General features: G+C 39.9%; 2 protein-coding genes across 5 annotated transcripts in view; both read left to right on the forward strand.

Annotated features, from left to right (window-relative positions):
- ahcyl2b (adenosylhomocysteinase like 2b) overlaps window positions 1-5,443 on the forward strand; it is a 48,718-nt gene extending 43,275 nt beyond the window's left edge. For both annotated transcript variants that reach the window (XM_069670830.1, XM_069670831.1), the window contains exons 13-17: window positions 1,147-1,245; window positions 2,127-2,195; window positions 2,989-3,067; window positions 3,804-3,924; window positions 5,359-5,443. In XM_069670830.1, the coding sequence (XP_069526931.1) occupies window positions 1,147-1,245; window positions 2,127-2,195; window positions 2,989-3,067; window positions 3,804-3,924; window positions 5,359-5,365 (375 nt within the window). In that variant the 3' untranslated portion in view covers window positions 5,366-5,443. The remainder of the gene's footprint in view (window positions 1-1,146; window positions 1,246-2,126; window positions 2,196-2,988; window positions 3,068-3,803; window positions 3,925-5,358) is intronic.
- A 5,357-nt stretch (window positions 5,444-10,800) lies between these two features.
- Window positions 10,801-27,967, forward strand: part of strip2 (striatin interacting protein 2) — a 33,572-nt gene continuing 16,405 nt past the window's right edge. For 2 of the 3 annotated variants that reach the window (XM_069671671.1, XM_069671672.1), the window contains exons 1-6: window positions 10,801-10,930; window positions 18,549-18,618; window positions 21,199-21,273; window positions 25,821-25,955; window positions 26,230-26,350; window positions 27,273-27,341. In XM_069671671.1, coding sequence (XP_069527772.1) covers window positions 10,910-10,930; window positions 18,549-18,618; window positions 21,199-21,273; window positions 25,821-25,955; window positions 26,230-26,350; window positions 27,273-27,341 — 491 coding nt within the window. In that variant the 5' untranslated portion in view covers window positions 10,801-10,909. Of the gene's footprint in view, window positions 11,021-18,548; window positions 18,619-21,198; window positions 21,274-25,820; window positions 25,956-26,229; window positions 26,351-27,272; window positions 27,342-27,967 lie in introns of all 3 variants that reach the window. The other variant, XM_069671670.1, reaches the window with a different exon arrangement.

Below are 27,967 nucleotides of genomic sequence, written 5' to 3' on the forward strand. Positions count from 1 at the left end.
ATTTCCTTGTCTCATGCTGCTGCTAATGCCAGGACATGATTCCTTTATGATTTTCATGTTTTCTTTGTAAAAGCAAATTTTAAGCATACAGAGCAATTTAAGACTTAACGTATTAAAGTTACCCACGTAACTTAAAGTGTCTTGAGATAACTTTGGTCATGATTTGGCGCCATACAAATAAAATTTGATAACTTGACTTGACGTTAAAGGGGGGGTATTATGCTAATTTCAACCTTCATATTTCACTCTGATACCTGTGGAGTAGCTTAGCATAATTTACAGTTAAAAAAACTCGTTTCAGGCAGAGGCTGTAGAGTTTCAGTCAGCTCTGTCTCTTTAAGAAACCCCGCCCCTACAAGCCCACTTTCTTCTGATTGGCCAACTTGTTGAGCAGAGTGGTTTAGTGAAAACATTTCTGCGGCAGACTGAGCTGCTGGGTGGGCATGTCCTTGAACTGTGCCAGGGGCAGTTCTGCTGTTTCTCTGGCAGATGCCCAAATATAGAATTCCTCCACTTTGTGACATCACAAAGTGAAGCGTCTGGAGAAGTCTGTATGAAACAAAGCGTTCACAGCAGCCTTTTTTAGCAGAGGATTACTCCAACATACTTTTACCTACAGATTTATAACTTCACCCATGTTTAGTCTGGACATCCAACATTGTAACGTTATATATACATATATATATATTTATATATGTCTTAAAATGTGAAACAGCATAATACCCACTCCAGAAGTGCCGCCAGACAACTTTTATAACCTAGCAACAGTAAGCGCTGGTGAGAAGCGCTCTGAAATTGAGGTTCATGGGCGCAGCCAGCACAAAAAAACAGCATTAGTGGACACAGGCCCTAAGGATCAGGGTTCACTGATTATATTCCCCTCATTATGGAACAGTAGGACAAAAATGCTCATAACAGAAAATAATAAGTGAGGAATGGAAGGATTTTTTCAAGTATTGGTAGAGGAAGGAAGGATTTCAGACACTAGAGGAAGTTTTGACTCACTTCTCTAAGTCCTGGAAAAGACCGAGCACACTGAGTCAACTTTTGGCCCGTCATGATACACAGGCAACAGTTCAGCAGAAATAAAATGTGGAAGGAGATGAGAAATAAAAAATAAATATTCCTGATGATGTCATCCTGTAGGCGAGCCTGCGGACTCCCGAGCTGACCTGGGAGAGAGTGCGCTCTCAGGTGGACCACGTCATCTGGCCCGACGGCAAGAGGATAGTGCTGCTGGCTGAGGTATAAACGCACACACACACTGGATCACTGCATACACGTATTGCAGGTTGAAGCTAGGTTTGTGTGCGTTACAAGTCGTGACAGAATGAGAGCAGTCGGACAGGGCCAGACAGACAACCTGGCAGCTCGTCGACGCCTGCGTCTCTGCTGCTGTTTGATCTGCAGCAGGTTTCAACCACATCAGTAGATCAGCTCCTCCATGCTCACCTCTCACGCCTCCATCATCTCTCTCTGATATTTTGGAACGTAACGTTTAGTTGGAACATTTACGAACATTTAAATAACAGCATAATCCAAACATCATCAGTCTTTATTTCTGAGATTATGTGTGTTTACACAGCTGTGTCTTTAAAAGAGGAGCTAGTTTTACAATGTAATCATAGACAGTCATGCATTTATTCATACAAATTCTTGTCATGTTCATTCAAGATAATCTAACATGTACAGTAGTGAAACTAGGAACTAAAGCTTCCTCCTTATTTATCTCAAGAGGCTATGAGAGTTGGCGCACATCAGACACCACAGCCTTCAGTTTTTGTCAGTGTGACCTTTCTCTGTTCCCTCTCCTCCTCGCCACAAAGTGTTTCAGTTTGACATTCTAACTACCTATATTTGTGCAATACTTGGGATCTTAGAGTTATCCTAACTGCACTGCAGCATCTCACACATCAGCATCAGTTTACTGTCAGAGTGAAGAAGAGAGAAACACGTTGCAAAAGCAGTTATAAAGCTTTAGAGGACAAAATCTTTTCTAAACAAGATATTGAAACATGTACATCATCTTAGCTGCACTGCACATTCTGTTCTCTGAACTCCAAAGCTAACAACCTGTGTGCTCTTACCGTCTGTACTCTAACCCTGAATTACTTTTCCTCCTACAGGGTCGCCTGCTGAACCTCAGCTGTTCAACCGTGCCCACGTTTGTGCTCTCCATCACCGCCACCACCCAGGTAAAACGGCAGAGCCATTTCTATCTCCTCTACGCTGTTACACATGATTAGTCTTAGGCTGTGGATATACTTGCTGTTAACTACGCCCTAAGCCCAGATCCCTGCATCTGTTTGGAGCGTCGGTTGTGCACGTCCTCAAAACTTAACGCTACACGTAGGCGAGATGCTTTATGCACATGAGCAGTAGGGGCCGTGTAGAGGCAGAGGGGATGTGACAGGGTCAACACAGAAGCAGGGACAACAATGGCAGAAAGTTGACAAGCTGATAGAACAAGTCCCTCATTATCGTCATTGCCACTGCACAGCGACAAATATGCTTGTCAAAAGATGGCAACAGATAAGTTCCATTGTAGAAGTAAACAAGGAAACCTGCAAAACTAAATGGAAACAAGTCTGGGACCGTTACGTCCGTGCACGGAGGAAAATGTGGGCGAAACGGAGCTGGGAAGGTGCAGACAGCTGTCACTTTTCCTGCCGTGATCTCATAACTAACATCATAGTAACGGCCTCAAGTGTTGCCATGTCTGTTGTTTACATCCGGCACATACGGTAGTTGCATACAGCCTGATCTCTCTGGTGTGCCCTCTAGAGGTATCCTCCATTATCACGCTTAGTGCATAGACAAGTATGTGAACAACTACGTTCATGACGCAGACGTTTGTGTACGCGAACACAAGGTTAAGCAGCAAGTATATCTCCGGCCTTATTTTGTATTTTACTTTGTGTGCTGTCCTCTCACTTTGTTTCAAAACAAGAAGTGTTTGTGTGTAATGTGTGTAAATGTGTCTTCTAGGCTCTGGCTCTGATAGAGCTTTACAACGCCCCCGAGGGACGCTACAAGCAGGACGTTTACCTGCTGCCCAAGAAAATGGGTAAGATTTCACTTCAGAAGTTGAGAACGGAATACAACTTGGAAAAAGACAGCTTAAAGATCAAAATATGCGATACAAAAACTAAAAATGCCTTTTTGATAAGACAAACGCAGGGAGGCGTCAGGTCAGGGAGATTAAAAATAACCTAGTCTGGTACTTAAGTAGCCACCAAGCAAAGCGATGGACAGGAAGTAATTACAGAGTTTGTTTTGCCCCAGCAGACAGCCTGCAGGCGTCCTGCATTTATCATAGACAACACAGTTACTATCATCTGTTCAGTCCATGGTCGTCTCTATGGATAGCATATCACTCACAGTAGAATAACTTTGATGTGCACATAGTGTAAGTGTGCGAGCGTACAGCCCACAGCTTGTCTGCAGCCCGTCACATTTCTCAGCTTTCCCCTCGGTGCGAAAGCCGAGCTCGTACGTAGTAAAGATAAACAGAGAGCCAAATGTAGGTCACACTGTCAGTGAAGGCTGCAAACACGGCGCACACTGACGGAAAGATGATGGAAAAAGAAGGAAGGAAGGAAGGTCTGAGATAAGGACAGAAGGACACAGAGTGATGAGAGGAAAGTAGATGAGAAGAAAGATGAAGATGGAAGACAGCATATTAACTGATGGTAAATCCTTGAGCGTCTCTGCTTCTTGTCTTCCTTTTTCTAATTTAATAATTGATCATCTTCAGACGCCTGGTGAATGTTAACATGTTCTTCCTCTCTCTCGCCCTGCAGATGAGTATGTGGCCAGCCTACATCTCCCGACATTCGATGCACATCTCACAGAGCTGAGTGACGAGCAGGCCAAGTATCTGGGCTTGAACAAGAATGGACCCTTCAAGCCAAACTACTATAGGTACGAGAACACTCAGGACTCTCTCTTGAACCACCTACAGATTGTTTCTAAGTCAAACTGAAGGATTTACTTTTACAAAGTTACTTCCGACCTCCTCCAAATACCAATCCTCCAGATTTAGAACTTGCAAATTGACTATCCGATTTGATTTTTATTACGTAAATTAAAGTCAAATCGAGATATTTCTGATGTTGTTGAACTGCAAAAACTCGGAAAGTCTGTAGGTGTGTGTAACAGAAAGGCGTTTCTTTTCTCTAACAAATCTTATGGCTGTTCAATCAATTTTTGCTCTGAGTGTTGCTGTAGCTTTTTTCAAGTTTATTTACGGGCAGAGTCAGAAGTTAAAGCATTTTATCTCAAGTGTTGTATTTTGCTATATTTCAAGTCGAAAAAATATATTTCAACTTGAGAAAAATATCTTCTTTTTTCACTCTTGCTTACAATTTAAGATTAATTAGCTACAGCGGCTCATATCTGCTATCAGCTATGTCTGTCATGTCAAAGAGCTAGAAATGAGAAACCTGTTGCGTGAGTGTTTGTATATAACTTTTTGATTTTCTATGTTTGTTGCCAACACGACATCACAATTGTGAAACATAATGATTGTTGCACTTTTGTTAAGAAAAGATCGTAGTTCGAGCTAATGGTGCGTTCCACTTGTACTTGGATGTCAGAATTTCCAAGTTCCCAGTCAGAAATTTCAACTGGAATGCCCCCTGAAGTCGGATATCCGACTCGGAAAGTCGGAGGAACCTCACCAACCCCGACCTTATATCTCCGTGCATCAACAGTAAATGAAAGCTGTAGTATTAACTGTTTATTATCACTTCCGTCTTATTTGTTTCTCAATTAAATCAGCCATACTCAGGTGTCCAACTTCTATCTGTGGACATGTTGTTATGGTGTTTGTATGCGCAAAATACCGCATAATGCGTTGTTATCAACTGGTATTGCGAACAATGGCTGAACTAGAGCGCAACTCGGGTGTGACGTCATTCCCAGTTCGGAGTTCCAACTTCGAGGTAAATGGAACGCACCATAAAACATGTTTGTTTTCAGTCAGGACTTAAACCCTGGCCTCCTGGGTAAAAGTCCTGGGTTGAACATATTCATAAACAAACACAAACTATTCCCTAAACTCAAGTTGTTACTGTGTACTATATTATACAGAGCGACAAACACCACGCACGATAGCAATAGGTTTAGCAAAACTTTGCTTCCTGTTCAGCATCAACCCAAACATATGCTAAAAACAACACAACCATCAGCATTAGCTGTACTTTGGTTTATAATGCTATTAAGCATCTGTTAGCATGCTAAACACGCTAAACTGAGATGTTATACATGGTAAATAGTATAGTTATATTATAGCAAATACTGTATTTATTGCAACTTCTCATCCTTACTCTGATGGTCTCTCTTTTTCTCCCTCAGGTATTAAACCAGTGTTGGAGTTGGACTGAAGAATACAAATACTCCATAAATGGCACAGACTCAGAGGGAGAGGAGGAGGAGGTGGAGGTGGAGGTGGAGGTGGAGGAGAACAGAAGGAAGGATGGACGGAATAGTCAACACGCCTGCTTTATATTCTGGGGGGAAAAGGGGAGGAGCTCTGACTGAGCCAGAGGGGACAGGGGGGCGGAGGGGCGTGGCTTTCCCTACACTTATGGCAGTTTTATTTATTCACGCTCAACAACAATAATGATAACATTAACTGTAACTCTGCCATTCAGAACTAGCTAGCTCCCTGATGTCTCCTCTCCTGGAGGATGTTTTACTCTCCATCCACTTGTCGTTTCACCACCATTATCTCTTTAGGCGCTCATTTGTGTGTCAAGTTGTATGTAAGTCCTCCATCCTCCCTTCCCATCGCCAGATCTTTTATTGTTTAACTATTAAAGATGAAATTATTGATGATAAAAATATATATACTATATAAAAAAAAAAACTTGATTAAAAAAAAAACATCTGTGTGAATGAAGATGACCTTTGAAGATTTAGTGACGGACATTTTTCCTGTCCCTTTTTTTGTTGTCTTTTCTTTTCTACCTGTGATTATGTTTTTTTTTTTTTTTCTTGTGTATTATTGCAAGGGGCGGGATTTAACTAAGTGGGAGGGGGCTAGCGGGATCTCAGGGTCCAATCATATCATGTCTTTTTATTTGATCGTTTCGAGATTCACCGTTGTGTCTGTTTTTAAATTTTTTTTATGCATCCTGTCCCTTCGGATCAGCCTGTAGTTTGTCATTTTATAGTACGACTGGATGGTGACCGCCTGTCTCTCAAAGCCACAGTGAAACCATCTCATTGGCTGCTTTGTTCTTGTTTCCCAGCAGCTCACACGTCGCCAGTATTGAAGTAGTGAAAAGTATTTCAAGCTAGTGAGAGCAAACCTTTTCATTTTGTCTTTTCCTTTTCCAATAATGACTATACTGTATTAGAAGCATGGCAGGTTGTCAGATCATTACAAGGGGTATACTGTATATTTAGATATTTATATTGAAATTAAGATCTTTTCTATCTTTTTCTTTCCTGCGCCATCTAATATTGTTACTTTTTGGAAAAAAATCAACATGCATCATGAAGATAAGCAATTAAATGTTCTAATGATAAGTGTAATAAATGTATTAAACCCTCATTTTGAATACTGTGACAGAAGATATTTACAGAGATACCAAATGTGCAGCAATGTGCTGCCAGGCCGGTACTTTTGCAGATTAATCAATCAGGTCCTTATTGAAAGTATGGTGCTGTTAAGACTTACTGTACTTACCATACACAACACAACTCTTTGGTACTCAAACATACTCAAGGTTTGCAGCCTAAAAAATCGAAATCTGGGATGTGAATTCTACCTGTATTTATTTTCTTTCCATCCACTGAACACATTTACCTTTTCTGCAAATTCATGGGTCTGTTCACCTATTTTATAGATCTCCAAATCCGGTATATTTTAGGCTCCTTTTTCCACCCATAAGGCTTTGATTCTACCAGTATAATGAGCTGCGCAGCAGCCGTCCTCTGCACCTTGTCCCCAGCTGACCTGACAGTGGAAATTAGAAAGTCCTGACAGATATTTCACTTGACAGCCGAGTGCACCGTGACGCTACACCGGCTCTGCACCTGATCCAATCAGATTCTCTTTGTTATCCTGCTGGGAGACGCTGCCAGCTCCATTCCCTCATAGAGGGATCACAAGCTTAAAGATGCACATAGTAGCTCATTGTCCAGGCCTGAAATTTACCGTACTGTTTATGGAAAATACACTTGACTAGAAAACAGCACAAAAAGCATAGTTTACCAGGTGAGAATATGCTTATGTTGACTCAAAAAACAAATATGCCAACGCAATTCATGCAACTTTGTGTAAATTTAATATCAATGTAAATAATATTCAGTACCAACCAAAGTCTTTAAAGGAATTCCCGTTTCAATTACAATATCTTGCCAAATGTTGAGAAAAATGTATTACCACTTGAATGTCCGTGCAAAAGATACATTAGCAAATTAGCTTAGTTTAGCATAAATCTAAAAAGGTCACACAATCCAACTACTAGCAACTTTAAATATAAGATTTTGTAAATGTTAAACACGCTGTGTAAATTTTAATTTTTAGGTGCTGACAGTATGACTTTCTTACATTCAGTAAGAGCCTGGCTAGTTGTTCCCTCCTGCTTTCAGACTTTATGCTAAGCTAAGCTAACCAGCGTGCAGCTAAAGCTTCTCTCTTTATTGTATGGGTACATGAGTGGTATCAATCTTCTCGTCTTACACTCAACAACAAAGCAAAAAGGTGTATTTCCCAAAATGACAAACTAAAAAATGTTTTTAAGTTGTGGGAACCTCCTGCATAAACCCTAGTGTACGCCCATATGCAACCAAGTAATGAAACGATCCTACACTGTGTCACAGGCCATACAACCTCAATGTTCCATTGTTCTCTGCCATTGTGTTTGCATTTCTCCTTGTCTCCTTGTGCTGATGAGAATCCCTCTTTTAAAGTAGCGTGTCCGTATCGAACTTTAAACTGTTGTCTTTAGTCTTATTTTTCTCCTTTTGTGGGCATGAATGCGTTAAAGAGAAATTGACATCTTAAGAGAAAGCGGAAGTGATTGTGTGTGTGTGTGTGTTTAAATGTCTTTCTGTGATTGTCCACATCCTTTTTTGTAGGTTATGGTTGCTTCGTTAACAGCTGCCTCAGGTTCCTAGCCTGTGCGTTAGGGGGAGAAACCATTTTTTTTTGTTTTGTCAGCCATCAGCTGACCAACACGTGGGTGGGCGGGGGACGACACCAGCATCATATGTGTATATACAAACTATATACAGATATGACAACCTTTACAAAGTATAGGAAGGTAAAAGAAGACTCGACTCCTGTATTTATTGTTGTAAATCCTCATACAGTGCAAACTGGCAAAAATCTCAAACATGTTTTAAGTTGTCTAATAAAGAAAAAAACCCTATGTTTAAATATTGCAAGTGATAATGGTAGATGATGAGCAATAATTTAAAACATTCTGTAATCTTAATGAATAAAGATGTAAAAATTGTAGCTGTTTTGTGTGCATCTCCTTGATTTCTACAACTGACAAGTGCTCCTTTTCACCACATAAACAGCCACATTGTCCTAATGTAGCTGTTTGATGTGTGTGTTTTCATAGTGGATTGATTTCCGAGTGGTTGTATTTGTGTGCTGGGGGAAGGGGAGCCCATGTGTGCAGCTGCCCTGGTCTGTCAGAGCTACAGTGATCTCATTTGAGCCAGCAGCGATCAGAACGGGACATCTCTGGCATCAACGGCTGGCTGTGAGCCTTTATTTATTCTTGACGCACAAATCATTATCACTGGGTTAAATGGGTAGTTTGAATCCTAGATAGAAGATGTTTTTAGGAATTTACAAAGGTAAACACATGTCAACACATGTTCTCTATTTTCTTCCCCTGTAAATGTAAAACAAAATATTGTATAATATCTGTAGATAATAATGTTGTGGTTATCTTAAGTCTGACATAGTAACCCTGATGGTGTCACCAGGGTTATTCCAGTTTGGGCTTGAAGCCTACATATTTAGAACAGAAAGCTATCAAGTGGCATCATGGGAACTGTGAAGCATTCAAGGACAAATGGTCAGGATATTTAAGTTTCAGGGGGTGCAATATTAATTTGCTAGAGTACTCATTTAAAGTTTTTTTTTTTTTTTTAAAGAATTACAGTTTCTAATTATCCACTTAAATTAAATTGAAGTCGTAGTTTGAAAGTTGTATTCCTTTTTACCACCCAACTTTAAATAACCAAACAAACTGCAATACAGATTTTCTCCAATATTTACATTGAACTGCATAAAACAACAAATGTATTTAATTTTCATTGAAGCTACCTGTTTTAAATTTCATACTTCTTTAATGCAATTAATCCAAAGCACATATCAATGTCTTTGTATGTCTATTTTATTTTATTTATAGCTTAGTCAGACTTGAGTCTAAATTCAACCACCACTGAATAATTATTTAATCATGAACTTGCCCCATCACCCCCCCTGCTGCCCGGCCATGTGGTCACATTACACCAAGAAGCTCATGCCTACATTGAACTGTACAATCCAATCATGTCATCTTAAGTGGTTTTCACAGTCAGGGGTTATGTGTGTGTGTTGGTAGGTAGGCGTGTTCAGCGGCCTACACACCAACCCCCACCTCCAGGTATCAATAATTCACTTGCTCCTATGAAGGGCGGTTGACAGGAGAATTGGCTGCAGGGGGGCCAACCTCCACATCCATCTAACATTTAAACTGGAGTAGTCAAAATTAAGATGCACATGATATATGAAAAGAATTACACCCCTGCCTTGACAGCAGGCATTGTAACTAGACCACAAATTATAAAGGAGAAAATGTTAATGCAGTTTGACACAGCTGATTGGAAACATAATCTATTAGTTAAAGCTGGTTAGTAGTTGCTATTTTTCTACTAGCATATGGGGCAGGGGCATTAATCAGCTATGCTGCCCTGCAAAGCTAACATGCAACAACAGCCTATAGCTAGATTTGTGATACGACCGGTATATAACGTTTTATCATCTGTTTTTAGCATATAAGAAGGAGTTTAACATAGAATAGCACCATTCGGGGTGGAAATGGCATGTAAAAAAATGTAAGGGCACCAAAACTGGTAAGACCTACCTAGCAACTGCACTTTGGCTAGCTAAAGTTAGCATTTAAGATTTGAGTCTTTAATTACACAGTTAGTTTTATTTAGCTTGTTGCTACATTGACATATAAATAAAAATGTTTCAATTTATCATTCCTTATTGAGTGCTCCTTAAATTATGTAAGGGCTTTAAAGGTTTAATGGTTGGAGAACACCTAACACTAGCTAACTTATTTCTGAGGTTGGTGGGCTGTAACGTTTATTACTTTTATTGTAACAAATATTATTTTTAATTAATTATTACAATATTTTTTTCAGTTTTAACTATTCAATGTATCTTTAGTTTCAAATCTTTGTGGCAATCTTTGTTTAACTTGATTTTATCCAAAGAGGAGATTCACAGCATACAATGCGTTATTTCTATTTCTATTTTATCCTGTTAATATTCACTCAAATTTATATTCAGAGGAACGTTTTAAGGTCAAATCATTTTACTTCAAGCTGACATCTTTTAAGTGGCTCTTAATTTAATATGACGTGTATTCGTCTTATTATCTTTAACCATCAACACTGACCCTGTTTGACACCACGTCGTTTTACTTTCATGTGCTCAGTTCCCCTCTGCTGTTATGACTCTCTAACCCCGCCCTGTCGGAGCGCGCAGGGACAGCGAACCAAACAGACCGGGGGAGTAACAGCAGCAGCAGGAGGAGGAGGGGAGAGCTTCAACTTGGGCTCTGGAGCCGGTGTTCCTCCTGGTGCGGTGCAGTCTCAGCTCTCCACCGGACCGGTATGCACTATCTGCGGAGGAGGAAGTGAGCCGCCCCGACCGAGAACGATGCAGGCGGAGGACATGGAGGTACCTATCATTAATAGCCTTATCGATAACGGCGACAGGCAGAGGCCGAAAGGGAAAGATGTGTTCAAGGATCAGCAGAAGGAGTCGGAGGTAAATCGCAGAGGGTTCTGTGTACAGTCGGCTGCTGAAGCTTATGGTATAGGAGCGTGCAGGGGATTGTGAGTGTGTGCGTGTGTGTCCCTGTATGTGTGTGTGTGTTGTTGCTGGGGAGCTTTCGGACCAGCTGAATGTCCTTTCCATGCATTGAGTCGCTGTCTTGGCTCGAAAGCATGCATGCATGCAGACAGGCAGGCAGGCAGACAGTGAGGTGTTATTTTGGCAACCGGCTCCTATAAATAACCCAGCAGTAATCCTACAGCGGTGGTCAACGTGCAGAATGCAGGTGGGGAAATGTGACTGCTGCTGTCAGGACCACACCACCACTACCAAACAGATACATTGTACTGATGTAAAAGTTATAGATTTTTAAAGTCTTTTGGTGATCAGTCCTTGTACTAGAATATTCAAATCCAACATATTTGACATTGGGCTGTGTCCTTGAAACAAATTGTATATTGACTAAAATTATCAGTGTAGTTGCCTATTATCATGTAGTCTAGGGGTGGGAACAAAGTATCGATATCGCAATATATCGTCGCCCCAGCTGGTATGATACAATTATCGCTTTGTATTCTTCAGTTAATCACATATCATGATGTGTCATTATATGATTGTCTTGCAATATATCAGTTATCGCAGAATCGCTGTATCGTGATATTATCGTTATTGTGGGCCACGTATCGCGTATCGTATCGTGAGTTACCCTGCGATTCCCATGCCTAATGTAGTCCACCAATAGTTTGCAGGTAGGGGCTTAAAAATGTAATTGAAATATAATATTATATCATCATAAATGGTTTTAATTGAGTAACTTAAGAATTCACTTTATGCCTCCTGTAATGCACCTTCTTTTCTGTTTTATAGCAGTAGTAAATTTAACTGCAAAAACGTGGAACACTAAATAATAATGGCAAACTGTAGCCTTAAACTTATTAATATGGCACCATTTGCTTTTTTTAAAAGAATAACTATACTTCAATTTTTTCTCACTAAACAATCTGTTTTGTATTCTCAGTTCTTCAAATTTTCTATAAAATAACAGATAATAGGGAAATAGCCCTTTATAATTTACTAATTTATATAGCTAATTTTATCAAACAAGCAGTCCAACCTCCCCAAAAAAACCCCAATTTAATATAATTGGGGATGCACGATATATTCGGCACATTATCGATATCTGCAGATTATGGCTTGAAAATGACATATCGGCATTGGCAGATATGTCATTTTTCTGCCGATATTTTCCACCAATATTTTCCACCAATATTTTCCACCGATATTTTCCACCGATAAAACAATGCTTTAATTAGGCCTATGCCTAAATGCTGGATGATTCCCTAAAAAAAGAAAAGAAAATGTTACATACAAATAAATAAGATGAATTGATTTTCCTTTATTGCCCAGTGAATGTGTACATTTTAAAAAGCACTGTATTATGTTGTTTCTGCATCTGCCAGTGGACCACTACAATAAGAGTAGGCATGATATCAAGTCCAGTACAGGGGAAACTTGATCTCTACAATTAGGCGGAAAAAAGCATGGAAAAGGGAAAAAGCAAAAAGGGTTGGAAAATATCGGCATATCGGATATCGGCAAAAAATCCAATATCGTGCATCCCTTAAATATCATCATAACATCATAAGAAGAAAAAAATGACTGAGTATCAAAATACTCCACTGAGATTAATTGACTAATCAGCTATAGCTAATAAATGTTTCAGTAGGTGCTTTAAATGACCCTTTTTAGATTTTAATTGAAGGCATTTGCGATATTCCCAACGGACAATATTTTAATCATTTATCATTGATCGGGCTGCCTTCAACCTTTTTCATACACCTATAATAATAATAATGATATTTCCTTTCGTCCAATCAAAGAAACCGGGACATACACACAAATCCAGCTAACAGATTTCTTCTGAAATATAGACCAATAAGTCTCCTCTTCTCTTCCGAACATGACAACCACTCGGTTCATGTTCGGTGTGATGATGCTTCCTGTAGCGCCATGCAGCTTTAATTCATCCCCTCATGAAAAAATCAGAAGAAGATGTGTTTTCATTCCTGGGCCGCTCAGCCCCGGAAACATCAGAGAGCTCAAGCAGTCAAAGCTGTCGTCCAGGCACAAAATCCCCTAAATAACGTGTGTGTTTCTGTTTGAACACATTGAATGGTTTTGAGGGAATTGGAGCATATTCATCTCCCAGCCGATGAGTTCTGGGACGGGGGGTTGTTGATGGTCTTAGAGGTGGGGGGTGTGGCTGTAAGGGATGTTAAAAGCACTTTATGTCAGAGCCATGTGTTTATGTTGATGCCCCCGGCCTCTGCTCTAGAGCTGGGCTGGTGTGTCTGCTAAGTTAACCTCATATGTGACTCATTCATGTACATAAATTGTCTGTCGTTTGTGCTGCAGCCATCTCTCGTCTATGTGGCATATGTCGGTAGGAGTGGGGGTGGCCTGGCTTGACATCATGCCCAGTGTTTGCGCACCGATGTGCCAGTTTGGAGCGAGGACGGCTCTCGTTATCAGCTGGCGGCAGGGAGGGAGGGGAGACTGGCAGTGAGGGGGACTGGGTGAGAAAATGATGGAGAGGGAGAGAGAGAGACAGGCCGAGGCAGGGGTGTCTGTGTTGCTGCTGACAGGAATTAAAGAAACATGTCAGTTGGGGATGTAAAGGGCTTCAGATTCAGGGACAGGTTGAGCCCCTGCTGTGACAGTGGGCTCCTCACCAGCTGGATGGTGAAAGAGACTGCTTGTTTCTATAATCAATAATGTAACAGTGATTGACAACAGCTTTTATAACAGTGTAGGCGTTATTAAACCATTTATCAAGCAAAATAGTCAAACATTTATTGGCTCCAGCAAGTCAAATGATTTGATCCTATTTGCGTAGGATCATTACGGCTGAGTTAATTAATCAACGAGTTCACCCAGAGATCTATTTATATCTCTATTTTAAGATTCTACATAAAAATGAAACAAACAAATATTTGTCGTAGGTTTGTAGTCTGAGTAGTATTAACCAATCACATATCAGCTTTGGTGTATGCAGGAAAAAACAGAGCAAAAGCAGGCGGAATGTATTCCACTGTAATGGCGTCCCGGTTCCCATCGGCGGTCATCTGACGATGATTAAGACTTTCATCAATCTCTATTAACAGATATCTGCATGCAAGTGCATCCTTCGAATGCATCCGAAATGATCTGACCTCCGTTCAACAAACGAGTAAAAGCTGTTTCTTCTCCTCTTGACGACAAACCTGACAAAGCTTGCATTTTTCCTTTTACAAATCTGCATCATGATGTTGTTGTTTCTTCAAACTTAAGACTTGTTAATTGCAAGTAAATCACAAGAAAATCTGTTCCTTTTTCGGCTTCAAACCGCTGAAGTAAGCTAGAGTGCAGCCTCTGTGTAACTTACTGTTTGCAGTGGAACTGAGACTCAACAGAAACAGATGAAAGGGTGTTCCTGGGCTGAAACAGACCACATAATCGAGGGGCAAATTTCTTCCTAATTCCTTTGACCTGAACACACACTCTAGTCACTTCTAAAGTTTCAAATCTGACTGTAAACAATGCAGCACGCAAAGGAAATCTTGGTTGGAAGTCGTTTAGAGCTCACTATTGGCTACAACGGAATGCCTGAAAAGTTTGCCTTCACTCCCAGAGGCTAAGTCGTGGTCTGATGATTGGTTCCAAGATTGATTCAGAGATCAACTATTTTGAAAATGAACTCAATAATTTATAAAGTTAGGGTGTCTTCATGTTTTCAAACATGAGGATTTGCTGCTTTTCTCTGTTTTGTATAGCTGCAAATTAAATATCTTTGAGGTTTGATCTGTTGGATGGACAAAGTAAGCAATTTCCACATGTCACTACTCACAAATTTAATGATAATTAATGAACACAATAAAGTTGCATTTTCTTATTTATCAATATAATATTGCAAAAACTTGATTTTCCCAATTTTAGTTAAAGTTCAGCAATGATAACTTCTCTTCTGTAGTTTGGACAAAATTCAAAAAACACTATATCCTACATTTCCCATAATGCAATTCTAAATCAAAAGCTATATTCATTGTAAAAATATTGTACACTAGCCTTTTCTTTTAACAGACTAAACTGTTGAGCAGCAGGATGAATGGGGAGAGGTTGCACAGTGGCAGCAGTGGATGAATGTTGGTGTTGGAGCAGCCGCCTGCAGCACAGATGATATCACACAACAAGTGTGTAATAGCTATAGAGGTTGTTCCTATTATATACTGTTGTAGGGGAAAGAAGTGGGTGACTCTTAATTTCATTTGTATTGAGCACGTATTAATACAGCACAGACCAGCTGATTGCATTATACAAGATCCCCTCAAAACTACTCTCACTGTATGAATGAACCTATACGATTATAATCTACTGTACGATCAATTATTTGACCACTGTTACTGAGACTGGTGTCCCTAATTGGCCTCTTCTAGCTGGATCAATATAGAGCAGTTATACACATGCCATTAAAAACACAACGTGCAGCATGACTTTAACTGCATGGCCTTTCAATACCTCCATCCGCTCAATGCACTTGAATTTGATGGTGCAGAAATAGCCAATACAAGCAAAGTGTTCTACGTCGGATTCCTTCAAAATAAAAGACCGCTTCAGTTGACTTCACGATGATTCAGAGGCTGTTGCACATTGTAAAAGTGAGTCAGCAAACCTGGCTACAAAGACACACAGGCTTCCTTCACTCAAGACTTATGGGTAATTTTATTGAATCCTCAGTGCTCCCAAGTGGTTCTCATTTCCTGGTTTACAAGTGAAGTAATGACATCAAATCTCATTGCGTTGGCTCTGTGTCATAAACAAACCCTCTGCTGACGTCTTTTATATTCCCATCCCCGCTGTCTCGGCCGCTGCTGCAGGTATTTATAGGAGACAGTTACATGACAGCCCAGAGTTGTTTAACCAGGATAGCTGACTCAGAGCACATCCTTATTTACAGTCTTGGCCCTGGGACAGTTTTCACAGGGTTAAACACATCTAACACTCAGAGCTGGGAGACTTCCAGTGCAGCCTGAGGGTTCTTTTTTTTATTCTCATCAACTTAAAAATGAATCTTTAATCATCCCTGTAGGGAAATTTCATCATTTTATATCCTCCCCCTTAAAGATAAAAGAATAAAACCAAAACTCTAACTACTGTTAAGTTTCCATTCACCCCAGGCATGAATGATAATCACTCTCAAGGTTCTTTATATCATGGTACTGTATGCTATTGCTGTACATTAACTATTTACCACTACCACTACCATATTCAATTATCTAGGTCTTATTGCATATCATTCTGTACTGCCTGTTCAAAATACTGATCAACAGTATGCTCACAAACCCAACATGGAGATGTTACGCAATGTTGACAATGTTCAGTGTTTAGTTTAGCTTGTTGGCATGCTAGCATTTGCCAACTATCCCCAAACACAGAGTAGGCTAAATGTCAATTGATTTTTCTGGCCTCTGGTCCTTAAAAGAGTACTGAGCAGAACATAGTGCTGCATGAGATGTTAAGTGATCACTGAAGTTATAACAATTCATCCTCAGGGCATCATGGTGAATGGACTGCACTTGTATCGCATTTTTCTAGTCTTGCGACCACTCAAAGCTTTTACGCTACATTCATTTGTGTGACGTCAATCAGTCACACACACTGTTGGCGGTGCCAAGTGTCTTGCCCAAAGACACTTTGACATGTAGACTGAGGGAGCTGGGGATCGAACCACAAACCTCCTGATTGAAAGACGGCCGTCTCTACCACTGAACCACAAGCCGCCCTGTGAATGTGTGTGCTTAATTTCATGAAAATCCATGTGAGATTTATTATGACTTTTCATTCCAAAAGTGTAAACCTAGCGGTGGTGTTAAATGAAAAAGTGAGGGGACAATGAAGTCAAGAGGATTCATCCTCTGTGGACCATTTCTATACAAAAGATTATGGCAACCCAACCCCATTACAAATCACCTTTCACACCACAACACAGACGTACACCGACACATTCATAGATGTATATTTACACACGTAAACCCCTCTCATCAAAGACTAGGCCTTTGATGTGTCGTACTGTGTAACTCGTAGTGTACAAGTGTAACTTGTATTGTATTAACATTTGTCTCACAAAAAAACATGTGATTCTGCAAATGAGATTTTTCAGTCTGGAGCAGAGTGGTGGAACACAAAAGCCCTTTTTACATTGCAGTTCCACCTCAGCACCCAGTGTGTGTTTTTACATAGCGTTCCAGCGTTGCAGAAGCAAAACGTGCGCGAGGTGTAAACAAACGTTTCACCTCTGTTACGCCTCTGTTACTACCTCCTATCCCGGTTCAGAGGCAGAACGGCTTCACCCCACCATCCAGCCTCTGTGCATTTGACATAGAAGACGGAACATAACAGAGGCGTAATAATCCTGCCTTTAACTGGCAGTGTAAAAGGGGCGAAAGAATCTTTCAATCATCTGGCTCTCTAACTGCTAACAGGTGTGTTTTTGTACCTTTATAATACAGTTTATTTGAATATTGATTCTGATTGGTCAGTTTTCTGCATTCTACTGTCTTTTATTTTTGTATATTAGAACACTACTGACGCAATTCTGATGCAGCCTAATCTCAAGACCATATCTTATCATAAATCCGCAGAAAGAAGTCTGGTACATTTAACATCAGCCTTGTTAAAGTAGTACGTCTATTGACACGTACAAAGAGAAGAAGACAACACTGCAGAACTAACAGACGTGTATTCCTATAAAAATTGAAGATGCATTCAGCTGAGTTGTGGGCTGTGGCAGAGAACCATGTCTGCCTGTGTAATGTATACTGAGGATCGTATACTCTTTTTAGAAGGCTGCAGGTGAAATTTGTGAAGCTGCATGTAGCTGAGTGCGTTCGTAGAAACCTAATGTGTGCAGTCTGTCTCTTGTGCACGTGCTAATCACAGGTTGAGGCTACAGAGAGACCTTGGCTGGAAACAGCAGTTAATCTTCTCTGAAACAGGTCCCATGTTGACCCTTGCAACCTAATTTTCCTCGCTTCTTCCTCCTTGCAGTGTATTTATCCACCTGAGCGTCTGAATGGGCTACTTTGTTAGAGAGCATCCTTAGACTGCTCAGTCAGAATGATTCACGCGGTATCTGTGTGTAGAGAGCGTGTGTTGTTGTGAGTGGATGTTCTCGAATGAGAGGATCTGAGAGAAAAAATGTAAATGACTAATCATCGGCGCCTGGAGATTCAGCAGCCAATCAAAAATACACATGAGGAAAAGCTGTGAAAGAGCTGAGGAGCGTGTGTGGGTGATGTGTGGAGTGGAAGTGTGTGTGTGACTGCATAGGGCGTACACAGAAGTGGTAGGTGTAAAATGTAAATAGTCGACAGTATGTTTGAGTATCTGTTTGTATATGGCTGTCAGGACATCTGTGATTAGCTCACTGGTTCAGAGGCATACTATAATTTACATGCTCATGTGTGTTTGTTCTTATTCTTCACAGAGCTCCATGGAGTCTCCCAACCTGGAGTTTGAGTACGGAGACACAGACACACTGACTGCTGAGCTTTCGGGTAAGACTGAGCAGCCACTTAACTTGCAACAACACCACACCTTTCTTTAAAATGATAAAAAATGAACCCTGATAATTGGAAGAAGAGTTTGCACCGTATTTGCTCTTTGAATACAGTTGTCACTGCATTCATGACAATGCAGTGCAGTAACACAATGAAATGTTGCTTCATTCATGCAGAAATTCATGCAGAAGAGATTTAATTCAGTTCACATGGCTCTAGTGATATCAATGTCAGTACATCACTTTGGTCCAGAATGAAATATCTCAATGACTACTGGATGGATTCTCCATTACATTTTGGGCTGACGGTCATGTTTCCAAGAAGATTTATTTGCATGACGTAACGCCACCATGAGGTTGACATTTTCTGATTTTGTAAAAATCATACCAAATATTGAATCAGTTGGCATAGAATTTTGCATGGATACCTGGAAGAGGAATTTCTATGACTTTTAAGATCCTCTAATTTTCCTTCAAACGTCACCATCAAGTCAAAGTCATAATCATTTTAGTTTAGCGCAAGTATCTGCTAAACAAGTGAGATTGCCATCAACATAGCAAATGTAGGAATGTTAACATTTAAACTAAACTATAATATAAGAACTAAACCTCCTGGCTTAAGCATGTAAACACCTTTTTTGTGAGGATGTTAAGATGCTGACGTTAGCATGTGGCTAATAAGACTAACTGTTTTTATGATAAGATATACTATACGATACGATATACGATACAATATACGATACGATATATGATACGATATACGATGCTATATACGATGCTATATACGATACGATACACAATATACAATACGATCAACGTTATGATATACAATACAATATACGATATTATATACAATACGATATATGATGCTATATACGATACGATATACGATACACAATATACAATACGATAAACGTTATGATATACGATACTATATACGATACGATATACAATACGATATATGATGCTATATACGATACGATATACAATACGATATACGATATGATACACTATATACGATACGATATACAATACGATATATGATGCTATATACGATACGATATACAATACGATATACGATATGATACACGATATACGATACGATAAACGTTATGATATACGATACAATATACGATACTATATACATTATGATACAATATCATATAAGTTATGATATACAATACAATATACGATACCATATACAATACAATATATGATATGATATACGATACGAGACCTTTTAAACGAGCTGCATAAAAAAACGAGACTTTGACTGCGTCCTTGTTGCTTTGGTGACTTGTTTAGATATTTTCTGATATGTAGAAAGCACATTCATTTAGAGCAGTGAACAAACAGTCGTGGGAAGTACTTAATAGGTGTCCAATTCTTATTAAGGAGTTATTTGCACCCTGTAACCAATCAAAATCGAGTGTTCACTCAGACCATGGTATAGGATATGATAATATACGATATACAATACAATATAATTTATAATCCCCGCAGGGAAATTTGTCTTGGCCTCGAATGCTGCCTATAAATGTGTCTTCAGTAGTATTATATGGAGTAGTACATGGCTGTTTTTGTGTTGTTTTAGCCCAAACTGCCATTTATAAAATCTGGTTTGCCATGTGACTTGGCCTGGTTACTGTAAATCGTACCTTTTTAAACTTTAAGTGGTTTTTAATTATTAATGGTTGTTAAGTATGACACAGGGTTAACCCACAGAGTCCCACAGTATTACCTCTGTTCCTACTTAGCATACAAACAACAATGTGCTATTGATAGAAAGAAACTCATCTGCATCTGCATTCCTCTGGTTTTCTTCAGCTGTTTTATGTTACAGTGTTATTTATAAAAACACGACAATATGATGACACATTGCTGAAGGCACAGAACAAAATCTTCTGGTTCTGACATGTTTTCCAGACATAGGACACATTATATGACTAATGTTATGAGTAATCATAAACACCAAGATTATGCATTCAAGCTGGCTAGCATCTGTGTATCTGGTAACAGCTCATGCTAGGAGCTAGGTTCATGAATGCCAAAAGATGCATGAAAGACTTTAATTCCTCTCCTGTCAAGCAGCAATTTCTTTTTCCCGGGGCCAGGTTATGTGTTCAGAGAAAAACCTTGAATAACATTGATTTAAAGTCAAATTGATTGTCTTCCTTGTCAATTGCAAGTGGCCACTATTTTGCGGAGAGTGTTACTCACTTTGGCAAACAGGCACAAACAGACAGACACAGTGGCTTTCGAGCGACAGCTCATCGGGTGTCGAGGAATGACGACTGCTCTCAGAACAGGAGGAGATGCATGGAAGCGTGACGAATCATTAGACTGTGTATGAAAAAGATGAGATCACCACTGAGGAGACGGGAGCTCAAAGATTGTCTGTTCTGAGTTTATTGGATCACACAGTTTACCTGCAGGAGATTTCCTCTCTCCCTTAATCTATTATTATAACCTCAAGGTTCTGTTGCCAGTTCACCAGTATATATTTTCTGTCCATCGACTAACTATTAATGAACTAATTGTTTCATCTGTAATTCTTGGCTCTATTTTCTGTTCACAGAGCTCTACAGTTACACAGAGGAGCCAGAGTTTGCCCTGAACAGAGACTACTTTGAGGAGGACTTCAGGAGCCATGGTACTGCGTTAGTGTGTGTGTTTAAGGGTGTGTATGTGTGTGAGAAAGAGATTATTAAGTCCATTAAACGGCTGTGGATAAGCTTTTGCAACACCTTAATGTGTGTTTAGACTACCTGGAGGACACCAGGTGTGGTGTTGCCTTCACTGTCACTTTCTCTTTGGAAGAGGAAAAAACCTGAACTGTCTGCACTGCAGTGTGTGAGAAAGAGTCCCTGCTTAGCTGTGCCATATCAAACACAAAGAAGTCCACAGCCAGTAGAGTGTATCTGCTGCCTTTTGTTGCTGCTGTTATCACAGAGACCTTGATGGCTCCTCCAACAGTGCGGCTGCAGTTGACTGACAGAACAGGACGAGTCCTTTTGTGTAACTCTGAAAGTCCCTGCTGGCTCCAGTGTGGTGCCTGATAGCAGCTTGCATAAGTAAGGTTGTGAAGGTTAACTGAAGAGAATGTTTCCGACGCTGCGCACTTGAAGAAATGTGTTTTAAAGGGTAATGCATGTCAAATGAAGAACAAATAGAGAAGGTAAAGGCATGTTGATAATACATCAGTCAGCATTAGTCACCACACAGGAGCTCCAGGTGGTGCTGTAACAGAACAATCATTTACGTTGTTAATATTACTACTCTTTTAGAACAAAAAACTGCTATGTGGAACCATTTAGGATTCTAAAGCTTAGGCCCATGGGGCAACTATTTTTGGTCCCTAGTAGAACCTTTTTTTTTTTGTGTTGATTTCTTCTACCCAGAATCAACACAAAGGGTTGTACCTTCAATTCTCTGTTTAAGGATCCACATAGAACTCTAATCTGGCTTTGTGGTTCTATTCATAAACCCTATCTATAGATTCTACCTAGAACCTTTCCATCTTGTACCGGCATTAACAAGAGCCCACCTAAAGGTTCAACAAAGAAACCTTTTTATATTGCAAGGCTTTCATCTTGGTGACGTCATTTGGAGCCAGAGCTGCGCAGTAGATATCGGCGGGTGGAGCCGCCATAGCCACTTCCACTAACCAAAACACACATTTAACTTGCTGAAAAAAAACCGTCAATGATCCCGCACGTCGGCCTTTTTAACAGCAGAACAGCTTCTTGTGTTAGTCTGAAGCAGACATCAACCGACTGTAGTGATTGTTTTACTTACGTCTTCTACTCTGCTAATCCGGAACAGATCGCCTGAAGGAGCCATATTTGTCAGCACATCTGTCAATCATCCTTTTTACAGCATCGAATAACTAATGAAAACCAAACTTGTCAGAAAAATAAACACTTGGACATAAATCAGCATGATATGAACTAACTATAATTACAGAAACCATGTTTGAGGAAAATTTATTTGGCATGTATTTTGATTTTATAGTTTGACTCATGTCCCATCTGTTAACATGGAGGAGGCGGGCTTTATGACCTATACAGCAGCCAGTCAGCAGGGGGCGCTCGAAATGTTTTGGCTTCACTTTTCGGGAGCTGTCTTGTTATTAATCTTTTTATTCAGTCTATGGTAGGAACCTTAACCTTTGTGAAGAACCCATGCGGAACTCTTATTGCCAAGATTGTGGCAGTAGATAAATTTGTTCCAGGAACTCAAACAGGGTTTTTCGAAACAAGCCAGGAGGGTCATTCTGCATGCTGATATCTCACCTAGCAAATATGTTTGTTGTCTGGTTAATATGAGGCCACTTTGTTATTGTAGTGTAGTGGTCAGAAGGGATGGGTTAGGCAAACAAAGGTCTTCGACGTTAGGGCCAGAGCAGTTTCAATGCATACACATGAATAGCTGGATGTGGGCCAAAGCTGATTTTCCATGAATTCACCATCACCATAATACTTTGACTTACAATTTTGTATTTTTTGCTTCATCATGACAAAGTTTGACAATTCAACAGTGATCATAAAACCAATTTTCCCTCTCCAGCCCTCTAAATATTTCTCAACCTACTACTAAAAGCTGTAAGCGGGATGTGTTAAAACAGTTCATCTCATTTGTCTCACCTCTGGCGTGCAACACAAGCGAGCACTGCTTTTCAGTGTGCACCTGTTTGAGGCAGGGGTGACCAGGCACATCAAAGCTCTGCTCTTTTAATCTGTTCAAAGAATGAATATCCCCATAGATACTGAAGGGAGGGCCGACCCTAACCATGTGATTGACAAAGCAGCTTTTCCAACATGAGTTATTGTCAGTCTGACAAGAGATCAGGCTTAAATACAAGGTTTGTTTACCTGATATAATCCTGTCTTGTGTGCAAATGATCCAATTTCCCCGCTTTTACCAGAACAGAAGTATAATTTTTCAAAAAAGGGAAATAAAGATATAATAATTTGTTGTATTTGTCCCCAATTGGTGTATCCAGTTGCATCAGAGGCAGGACTAACACACCACAAAGGTCACTCTGACAATAAACAAGAAGCCATAAAGGTCTCAAGCCATTGTGGTAAACGTTGTAGACAAAAGAGCCCCTTCCCATCCGCTTTAGAAAACGAGTGAGACAAGCTTCATCCTCCTCATCTGTCACCTCCTCTCCAAGCTGAGTGGTAATGAATAGCAGGATTAGATGAGAGCCTCTCTGGCTGCTGTTTAACAGAGATAGAGCACAGCGCTGCCTCTTCGCATCGCAGCCTTTTCATTAGTGTGCATGTGTGTGTGTTCATGTCTGTGTTCAGCCAGCACTGTATGTTAGTTGTCAGATGATGGTTCCCTCTTTATGTCAGGCCCATTGACATTTTTTGCTGCAAGTTTTTTGTCTGCCATTGCACATAAATTCCCAACTGTAATCACTGTGATTATGACAAAGTGCCTAATTTAAGCTCTTCACGGAAAAAAGTAGGCTTTTTGGGGACAGCGCTGTAATTAGAACGCATTTTTTCTTCCTGATTAAAGTAGACAGTGCTAGTTAGACTATCTTAAGTCTGAGCTCCACTGATCATGGTGATTTTCGCTGCTTAATGCTCATTACTGTCTTTGTAATTGACACAAAGTCTGAGGCTAGAGGACTTGCCAGGAAATGCATGTATTTTTTGGCGTAGTTTGAGATCTACTCTAGTTTGTGCGAGCGTTAAGCATATTGCTTCTTTGTGTTCAAACTGTAGCCTGTGCAGTTTGTTTTCTCTTTAGTGATGCCAGTAACTCTGCTAATTACTTCTGTGTATGCTTGAACACTCTCTTGCTCTCAGCTATTTCCAGAGCTGATGCAGTGGGCTTTAATAACATAATGTTAAAAACTAGCGACAGATCAAAGCAGCAGTCAGTCTCTATTGCAAATACACTGTAACATTATTTCTGTGGATTTCCAGATTAAGGTGGCAGTTTGACTAAAATTATTTCCCAAGCTAAAATAATTTTAATGTGACACTTGTGAAAGGAGAGCAGTACATATGAGAAGTATGACATAATAAGCGTTAGAGAAAAACTACAGGGAATAAACTATAGCATATAAACACTTATTAAAAATGGGGCTACCAAATTTACCATATTCATACGGCTGCCATTTTCCTCATCATGCTCAGGATAAGAAGCTCAAATGCTGTTAAAATGTCAGTAACCAAATAAGAATAGATAGTGGAAATGCGTAGAGATATAGCTCCATTACTTAAAGTTAAAACATCATATACAATAACCATTAGCCACAGTTAGACAACAGCTAACGTAAGCATTTAGCAACTTCCTAGGTAACACTACCATTAGCTTGGATTTATAACTTTCTTATTGTTTTGTGTTACACTAGTAAACAGTAATGTTGGTGCAGAAGTGGCTGAATGCTAACATTCTCTGTTGTCTATCGATAGCCAATAGGTTATTACCTTTAAATATGGCGTCATTGAATTATGCAATGTAGCTCTAAATGATATTACAGTAACTTAGATGATTCACTGTTGCTTTTAATTTATTAAAAAACTAGAGATAAAAAGCACAATTACAAAAATAGGATTAGGTAAGCTAATGTTATGATATTAACAGTAAGCTAACAAGCTAACTCCAGTAGCAAAACACGTATAACTAATGTGACCTACCTGTCTAATAACATACAACATACAATATAACGAGTATGATAAATCCAGTTAGCTAGCAATAATAAAAATGCCATACAGTAAGCAAGTATGAGAGTATAGTAAGTTAAAAGGTACGAATAACATTGTTAAGTAGACCCACTTTATAGTAGCTAAGTTTGCTAACATTGGTAACATTAGGTAAATGTTGCCGTACAAAAGTTTAATGACTTTATATCTTTTAATAATACGTCTTCTGCTGTTAGAGTGGTGTAGCATTTGAGTTACATTTTAGCAGTTGTTTTGAATTTAGCTTCAAAGCTAAATAGAAGTTCAGTATTAGCTTTGTCCTCATAACTGCCGCTGTGCAGATACAAGCCATATTGTCAACCATTCTGACTGGTGAATTGAACCTTTCTCTCTCCTCATGTTTCCTGTCTCTCCCCACAGTAAATCCCCCCAAAATATACATACACTGAATTGTTAAAGGCAGACAAAAAGATAGTGGAAACATGTTTCTGAAAATAACCTTGCACACTGTGTTTTCGTGTTCTTCCTGCAGCTCGAGGCAGGAGGTGGATCGAGCTGACGGTGGAGGAGCAGAGGGCGTATGTGATGAGGCTGCTGGATGCGCTGGAGGTGACGGACAGAGACAAGAGGCTGAAGGTGGCAAGGGCCATCCTGTACCTGGCTCAGGGTGCGTAGGACAAAAATATTTTAACTAGCAACAGCAGACATTCTGCGTTGTCATGGTTGGCACAGGGGCTCCTAATTTATTTGACAATGGCTCTGTCTATTTCAGTGTCCTAATGAGCTATGACAGAGTGATATTGAGCCAGCATGTGGAATAACAGCCTTTTGAATTTCCAATTTGACTTTGTAAAATTCACATATATTATAATGTATCATTTAAAATTGAGTGCAAACAAATTTAGTAGCGATCTTTAAACACACACTTTTTTTCAACCCAGGAGTGTTTGATGAGTGCGACACAGAGGTGGATGTCCTCCACTGGTCCAGACACAATGTCTTTCTGCTCTACGACATGGGCATCTTCACAGCACTGCTGGAGCTGCTGAGCATGGAGATTGAGTAAGTAGGAAATCACAGATATTCTGGGGATGTATAAGCCATTAAATCAAAACTACCAATAGAGGATAAAAGAAAGGAACATTGAGGGAAAAAAATATCTTCAGAGAAAAAGAACTTCAGAAAGGTGGAAAACAGTTCTTCACATCTTTAAAAGTCTGTTTCCTCCCCGGGCAAGGGTCTGCGGCAATACAGGAAGGGAGGAGGCTGCTATTATGATTCTCAGATTAAGGAAATCTTGACTCTGAAAACTACAATTCTTTAATCAGCAGAAGGGTTACATCATGGTTGTCATGTTACTAAAAGTTCATAGGTTCAAGCCCTGGGAGACACGCCTTTCCCCTCGAGCTTTAAAGATCAAACTTTTCATCAGAAAAACTCCCATATTTGACGCTCTTGTCCCTCAACACGTCCACTCAGTCCCTCCTAAATCCTCCAACACCTCTTCATGTTAAGAGACCCTCTCCAAGTGAAAAGAGGTGAGAGAGGACAAACACTGAGAGTGAGTGAGAAACGGAGGAGTACAGACAACAGCGTTTGTGATCTGCACTTCAAACCCTCCGCTGAGGATACGGTACAGCAGCGGATCCTTCAAGTCATTTGTATTGCTGCTGGTGCCGGGCTCAGTTGGGATCCTGTGCTTCTTTGCTGTTATGTAAGCTGCTCTGAGGCATCATGGCACAGACTGGCTTATCATCATGCAAGCCAATCAGGCAAACACACTCAATGTGTTTTGCAGGTCATTACTCTCGATACAAAAAGCAGGAAAAATGCATCTGATCAAGAATGAGAGCCTGGATCATTGCCTCCTTATCATCAGGGTTTGGCTGTGTAGATGTGTTTTATTTGATTATTTATTTCACACACAGACTGGCTCTTCTTCAAATAAAAGCAAACAATTATTTACTTGTGCTTTTTTCCGCAGTAACAGCCAGGCGTGCAGCAGTGCGGTGAGGAAGCCAGCCATCTCTCTTGCAGACAGCACAGAGCTCAGGTAAGCAACGTAACAACATAACTCACAACCTATTCCACTGTTTCTTGCCATTCACAAAAGATGGAATAAATATTGTGAACAGATCATTTTGTGTCTCCTTTCTTTATCTTTTTTTTCACTTCAACACAGTATTTCTACGGCTTAATTATCCGTCACATGGCACACACATTTACACTCACAGGGCTCGTCTACGTTACGTTCATTTTCATTCATCTCTGCCTCTGGTTAATGAAATTGATTTTTGAACAAAACATCCCTCTGCGATATGTTCACACATACTGGGAGCTCTGTCTGTGTATTCTCCTGTTGAACACTTACAAATAATTACAAGCTAGAGGAGCAGATTTGCACCCAATTGCTGCCATTTAATTAAAAAACTAGCATGGTAATTTTGAACAGCGTCTAATGTCTTTGTCTGTGAACAAAGCGTCTAATGCACAAAACACCTTCTGACATCAAGTAATTTTGAATGAGTGGTGCACTATCCCAGCTGAGCACAGAAATAATTTCCTTTTATATTTATACGCACAAACCGATTGTGTAAAACCCTCCTCTGCTTCTTGCACTCACCTTTCATTATTACTCATCATATCCTCCATTATACTGTTGTCTCTTGTGCTTGTAGA

This window comes from Semicossyphus pulcher, unplaced genomic scaffold, assembly GCF_022749685.1.
Source record: "Semicossyphus pulcher isolate SPU_LCO1_2020_fin unplaced genomic scaffold, fSemPul1.0.p SCAF_20, whole genome shotgun sequence".
Classification (NCBI taxonomy): Eukaryota; Metazoa; Chordata; class Actinopteri; order Labriformes; family Labridae; genus Semicossyphus; species Semicossyphus pulcher.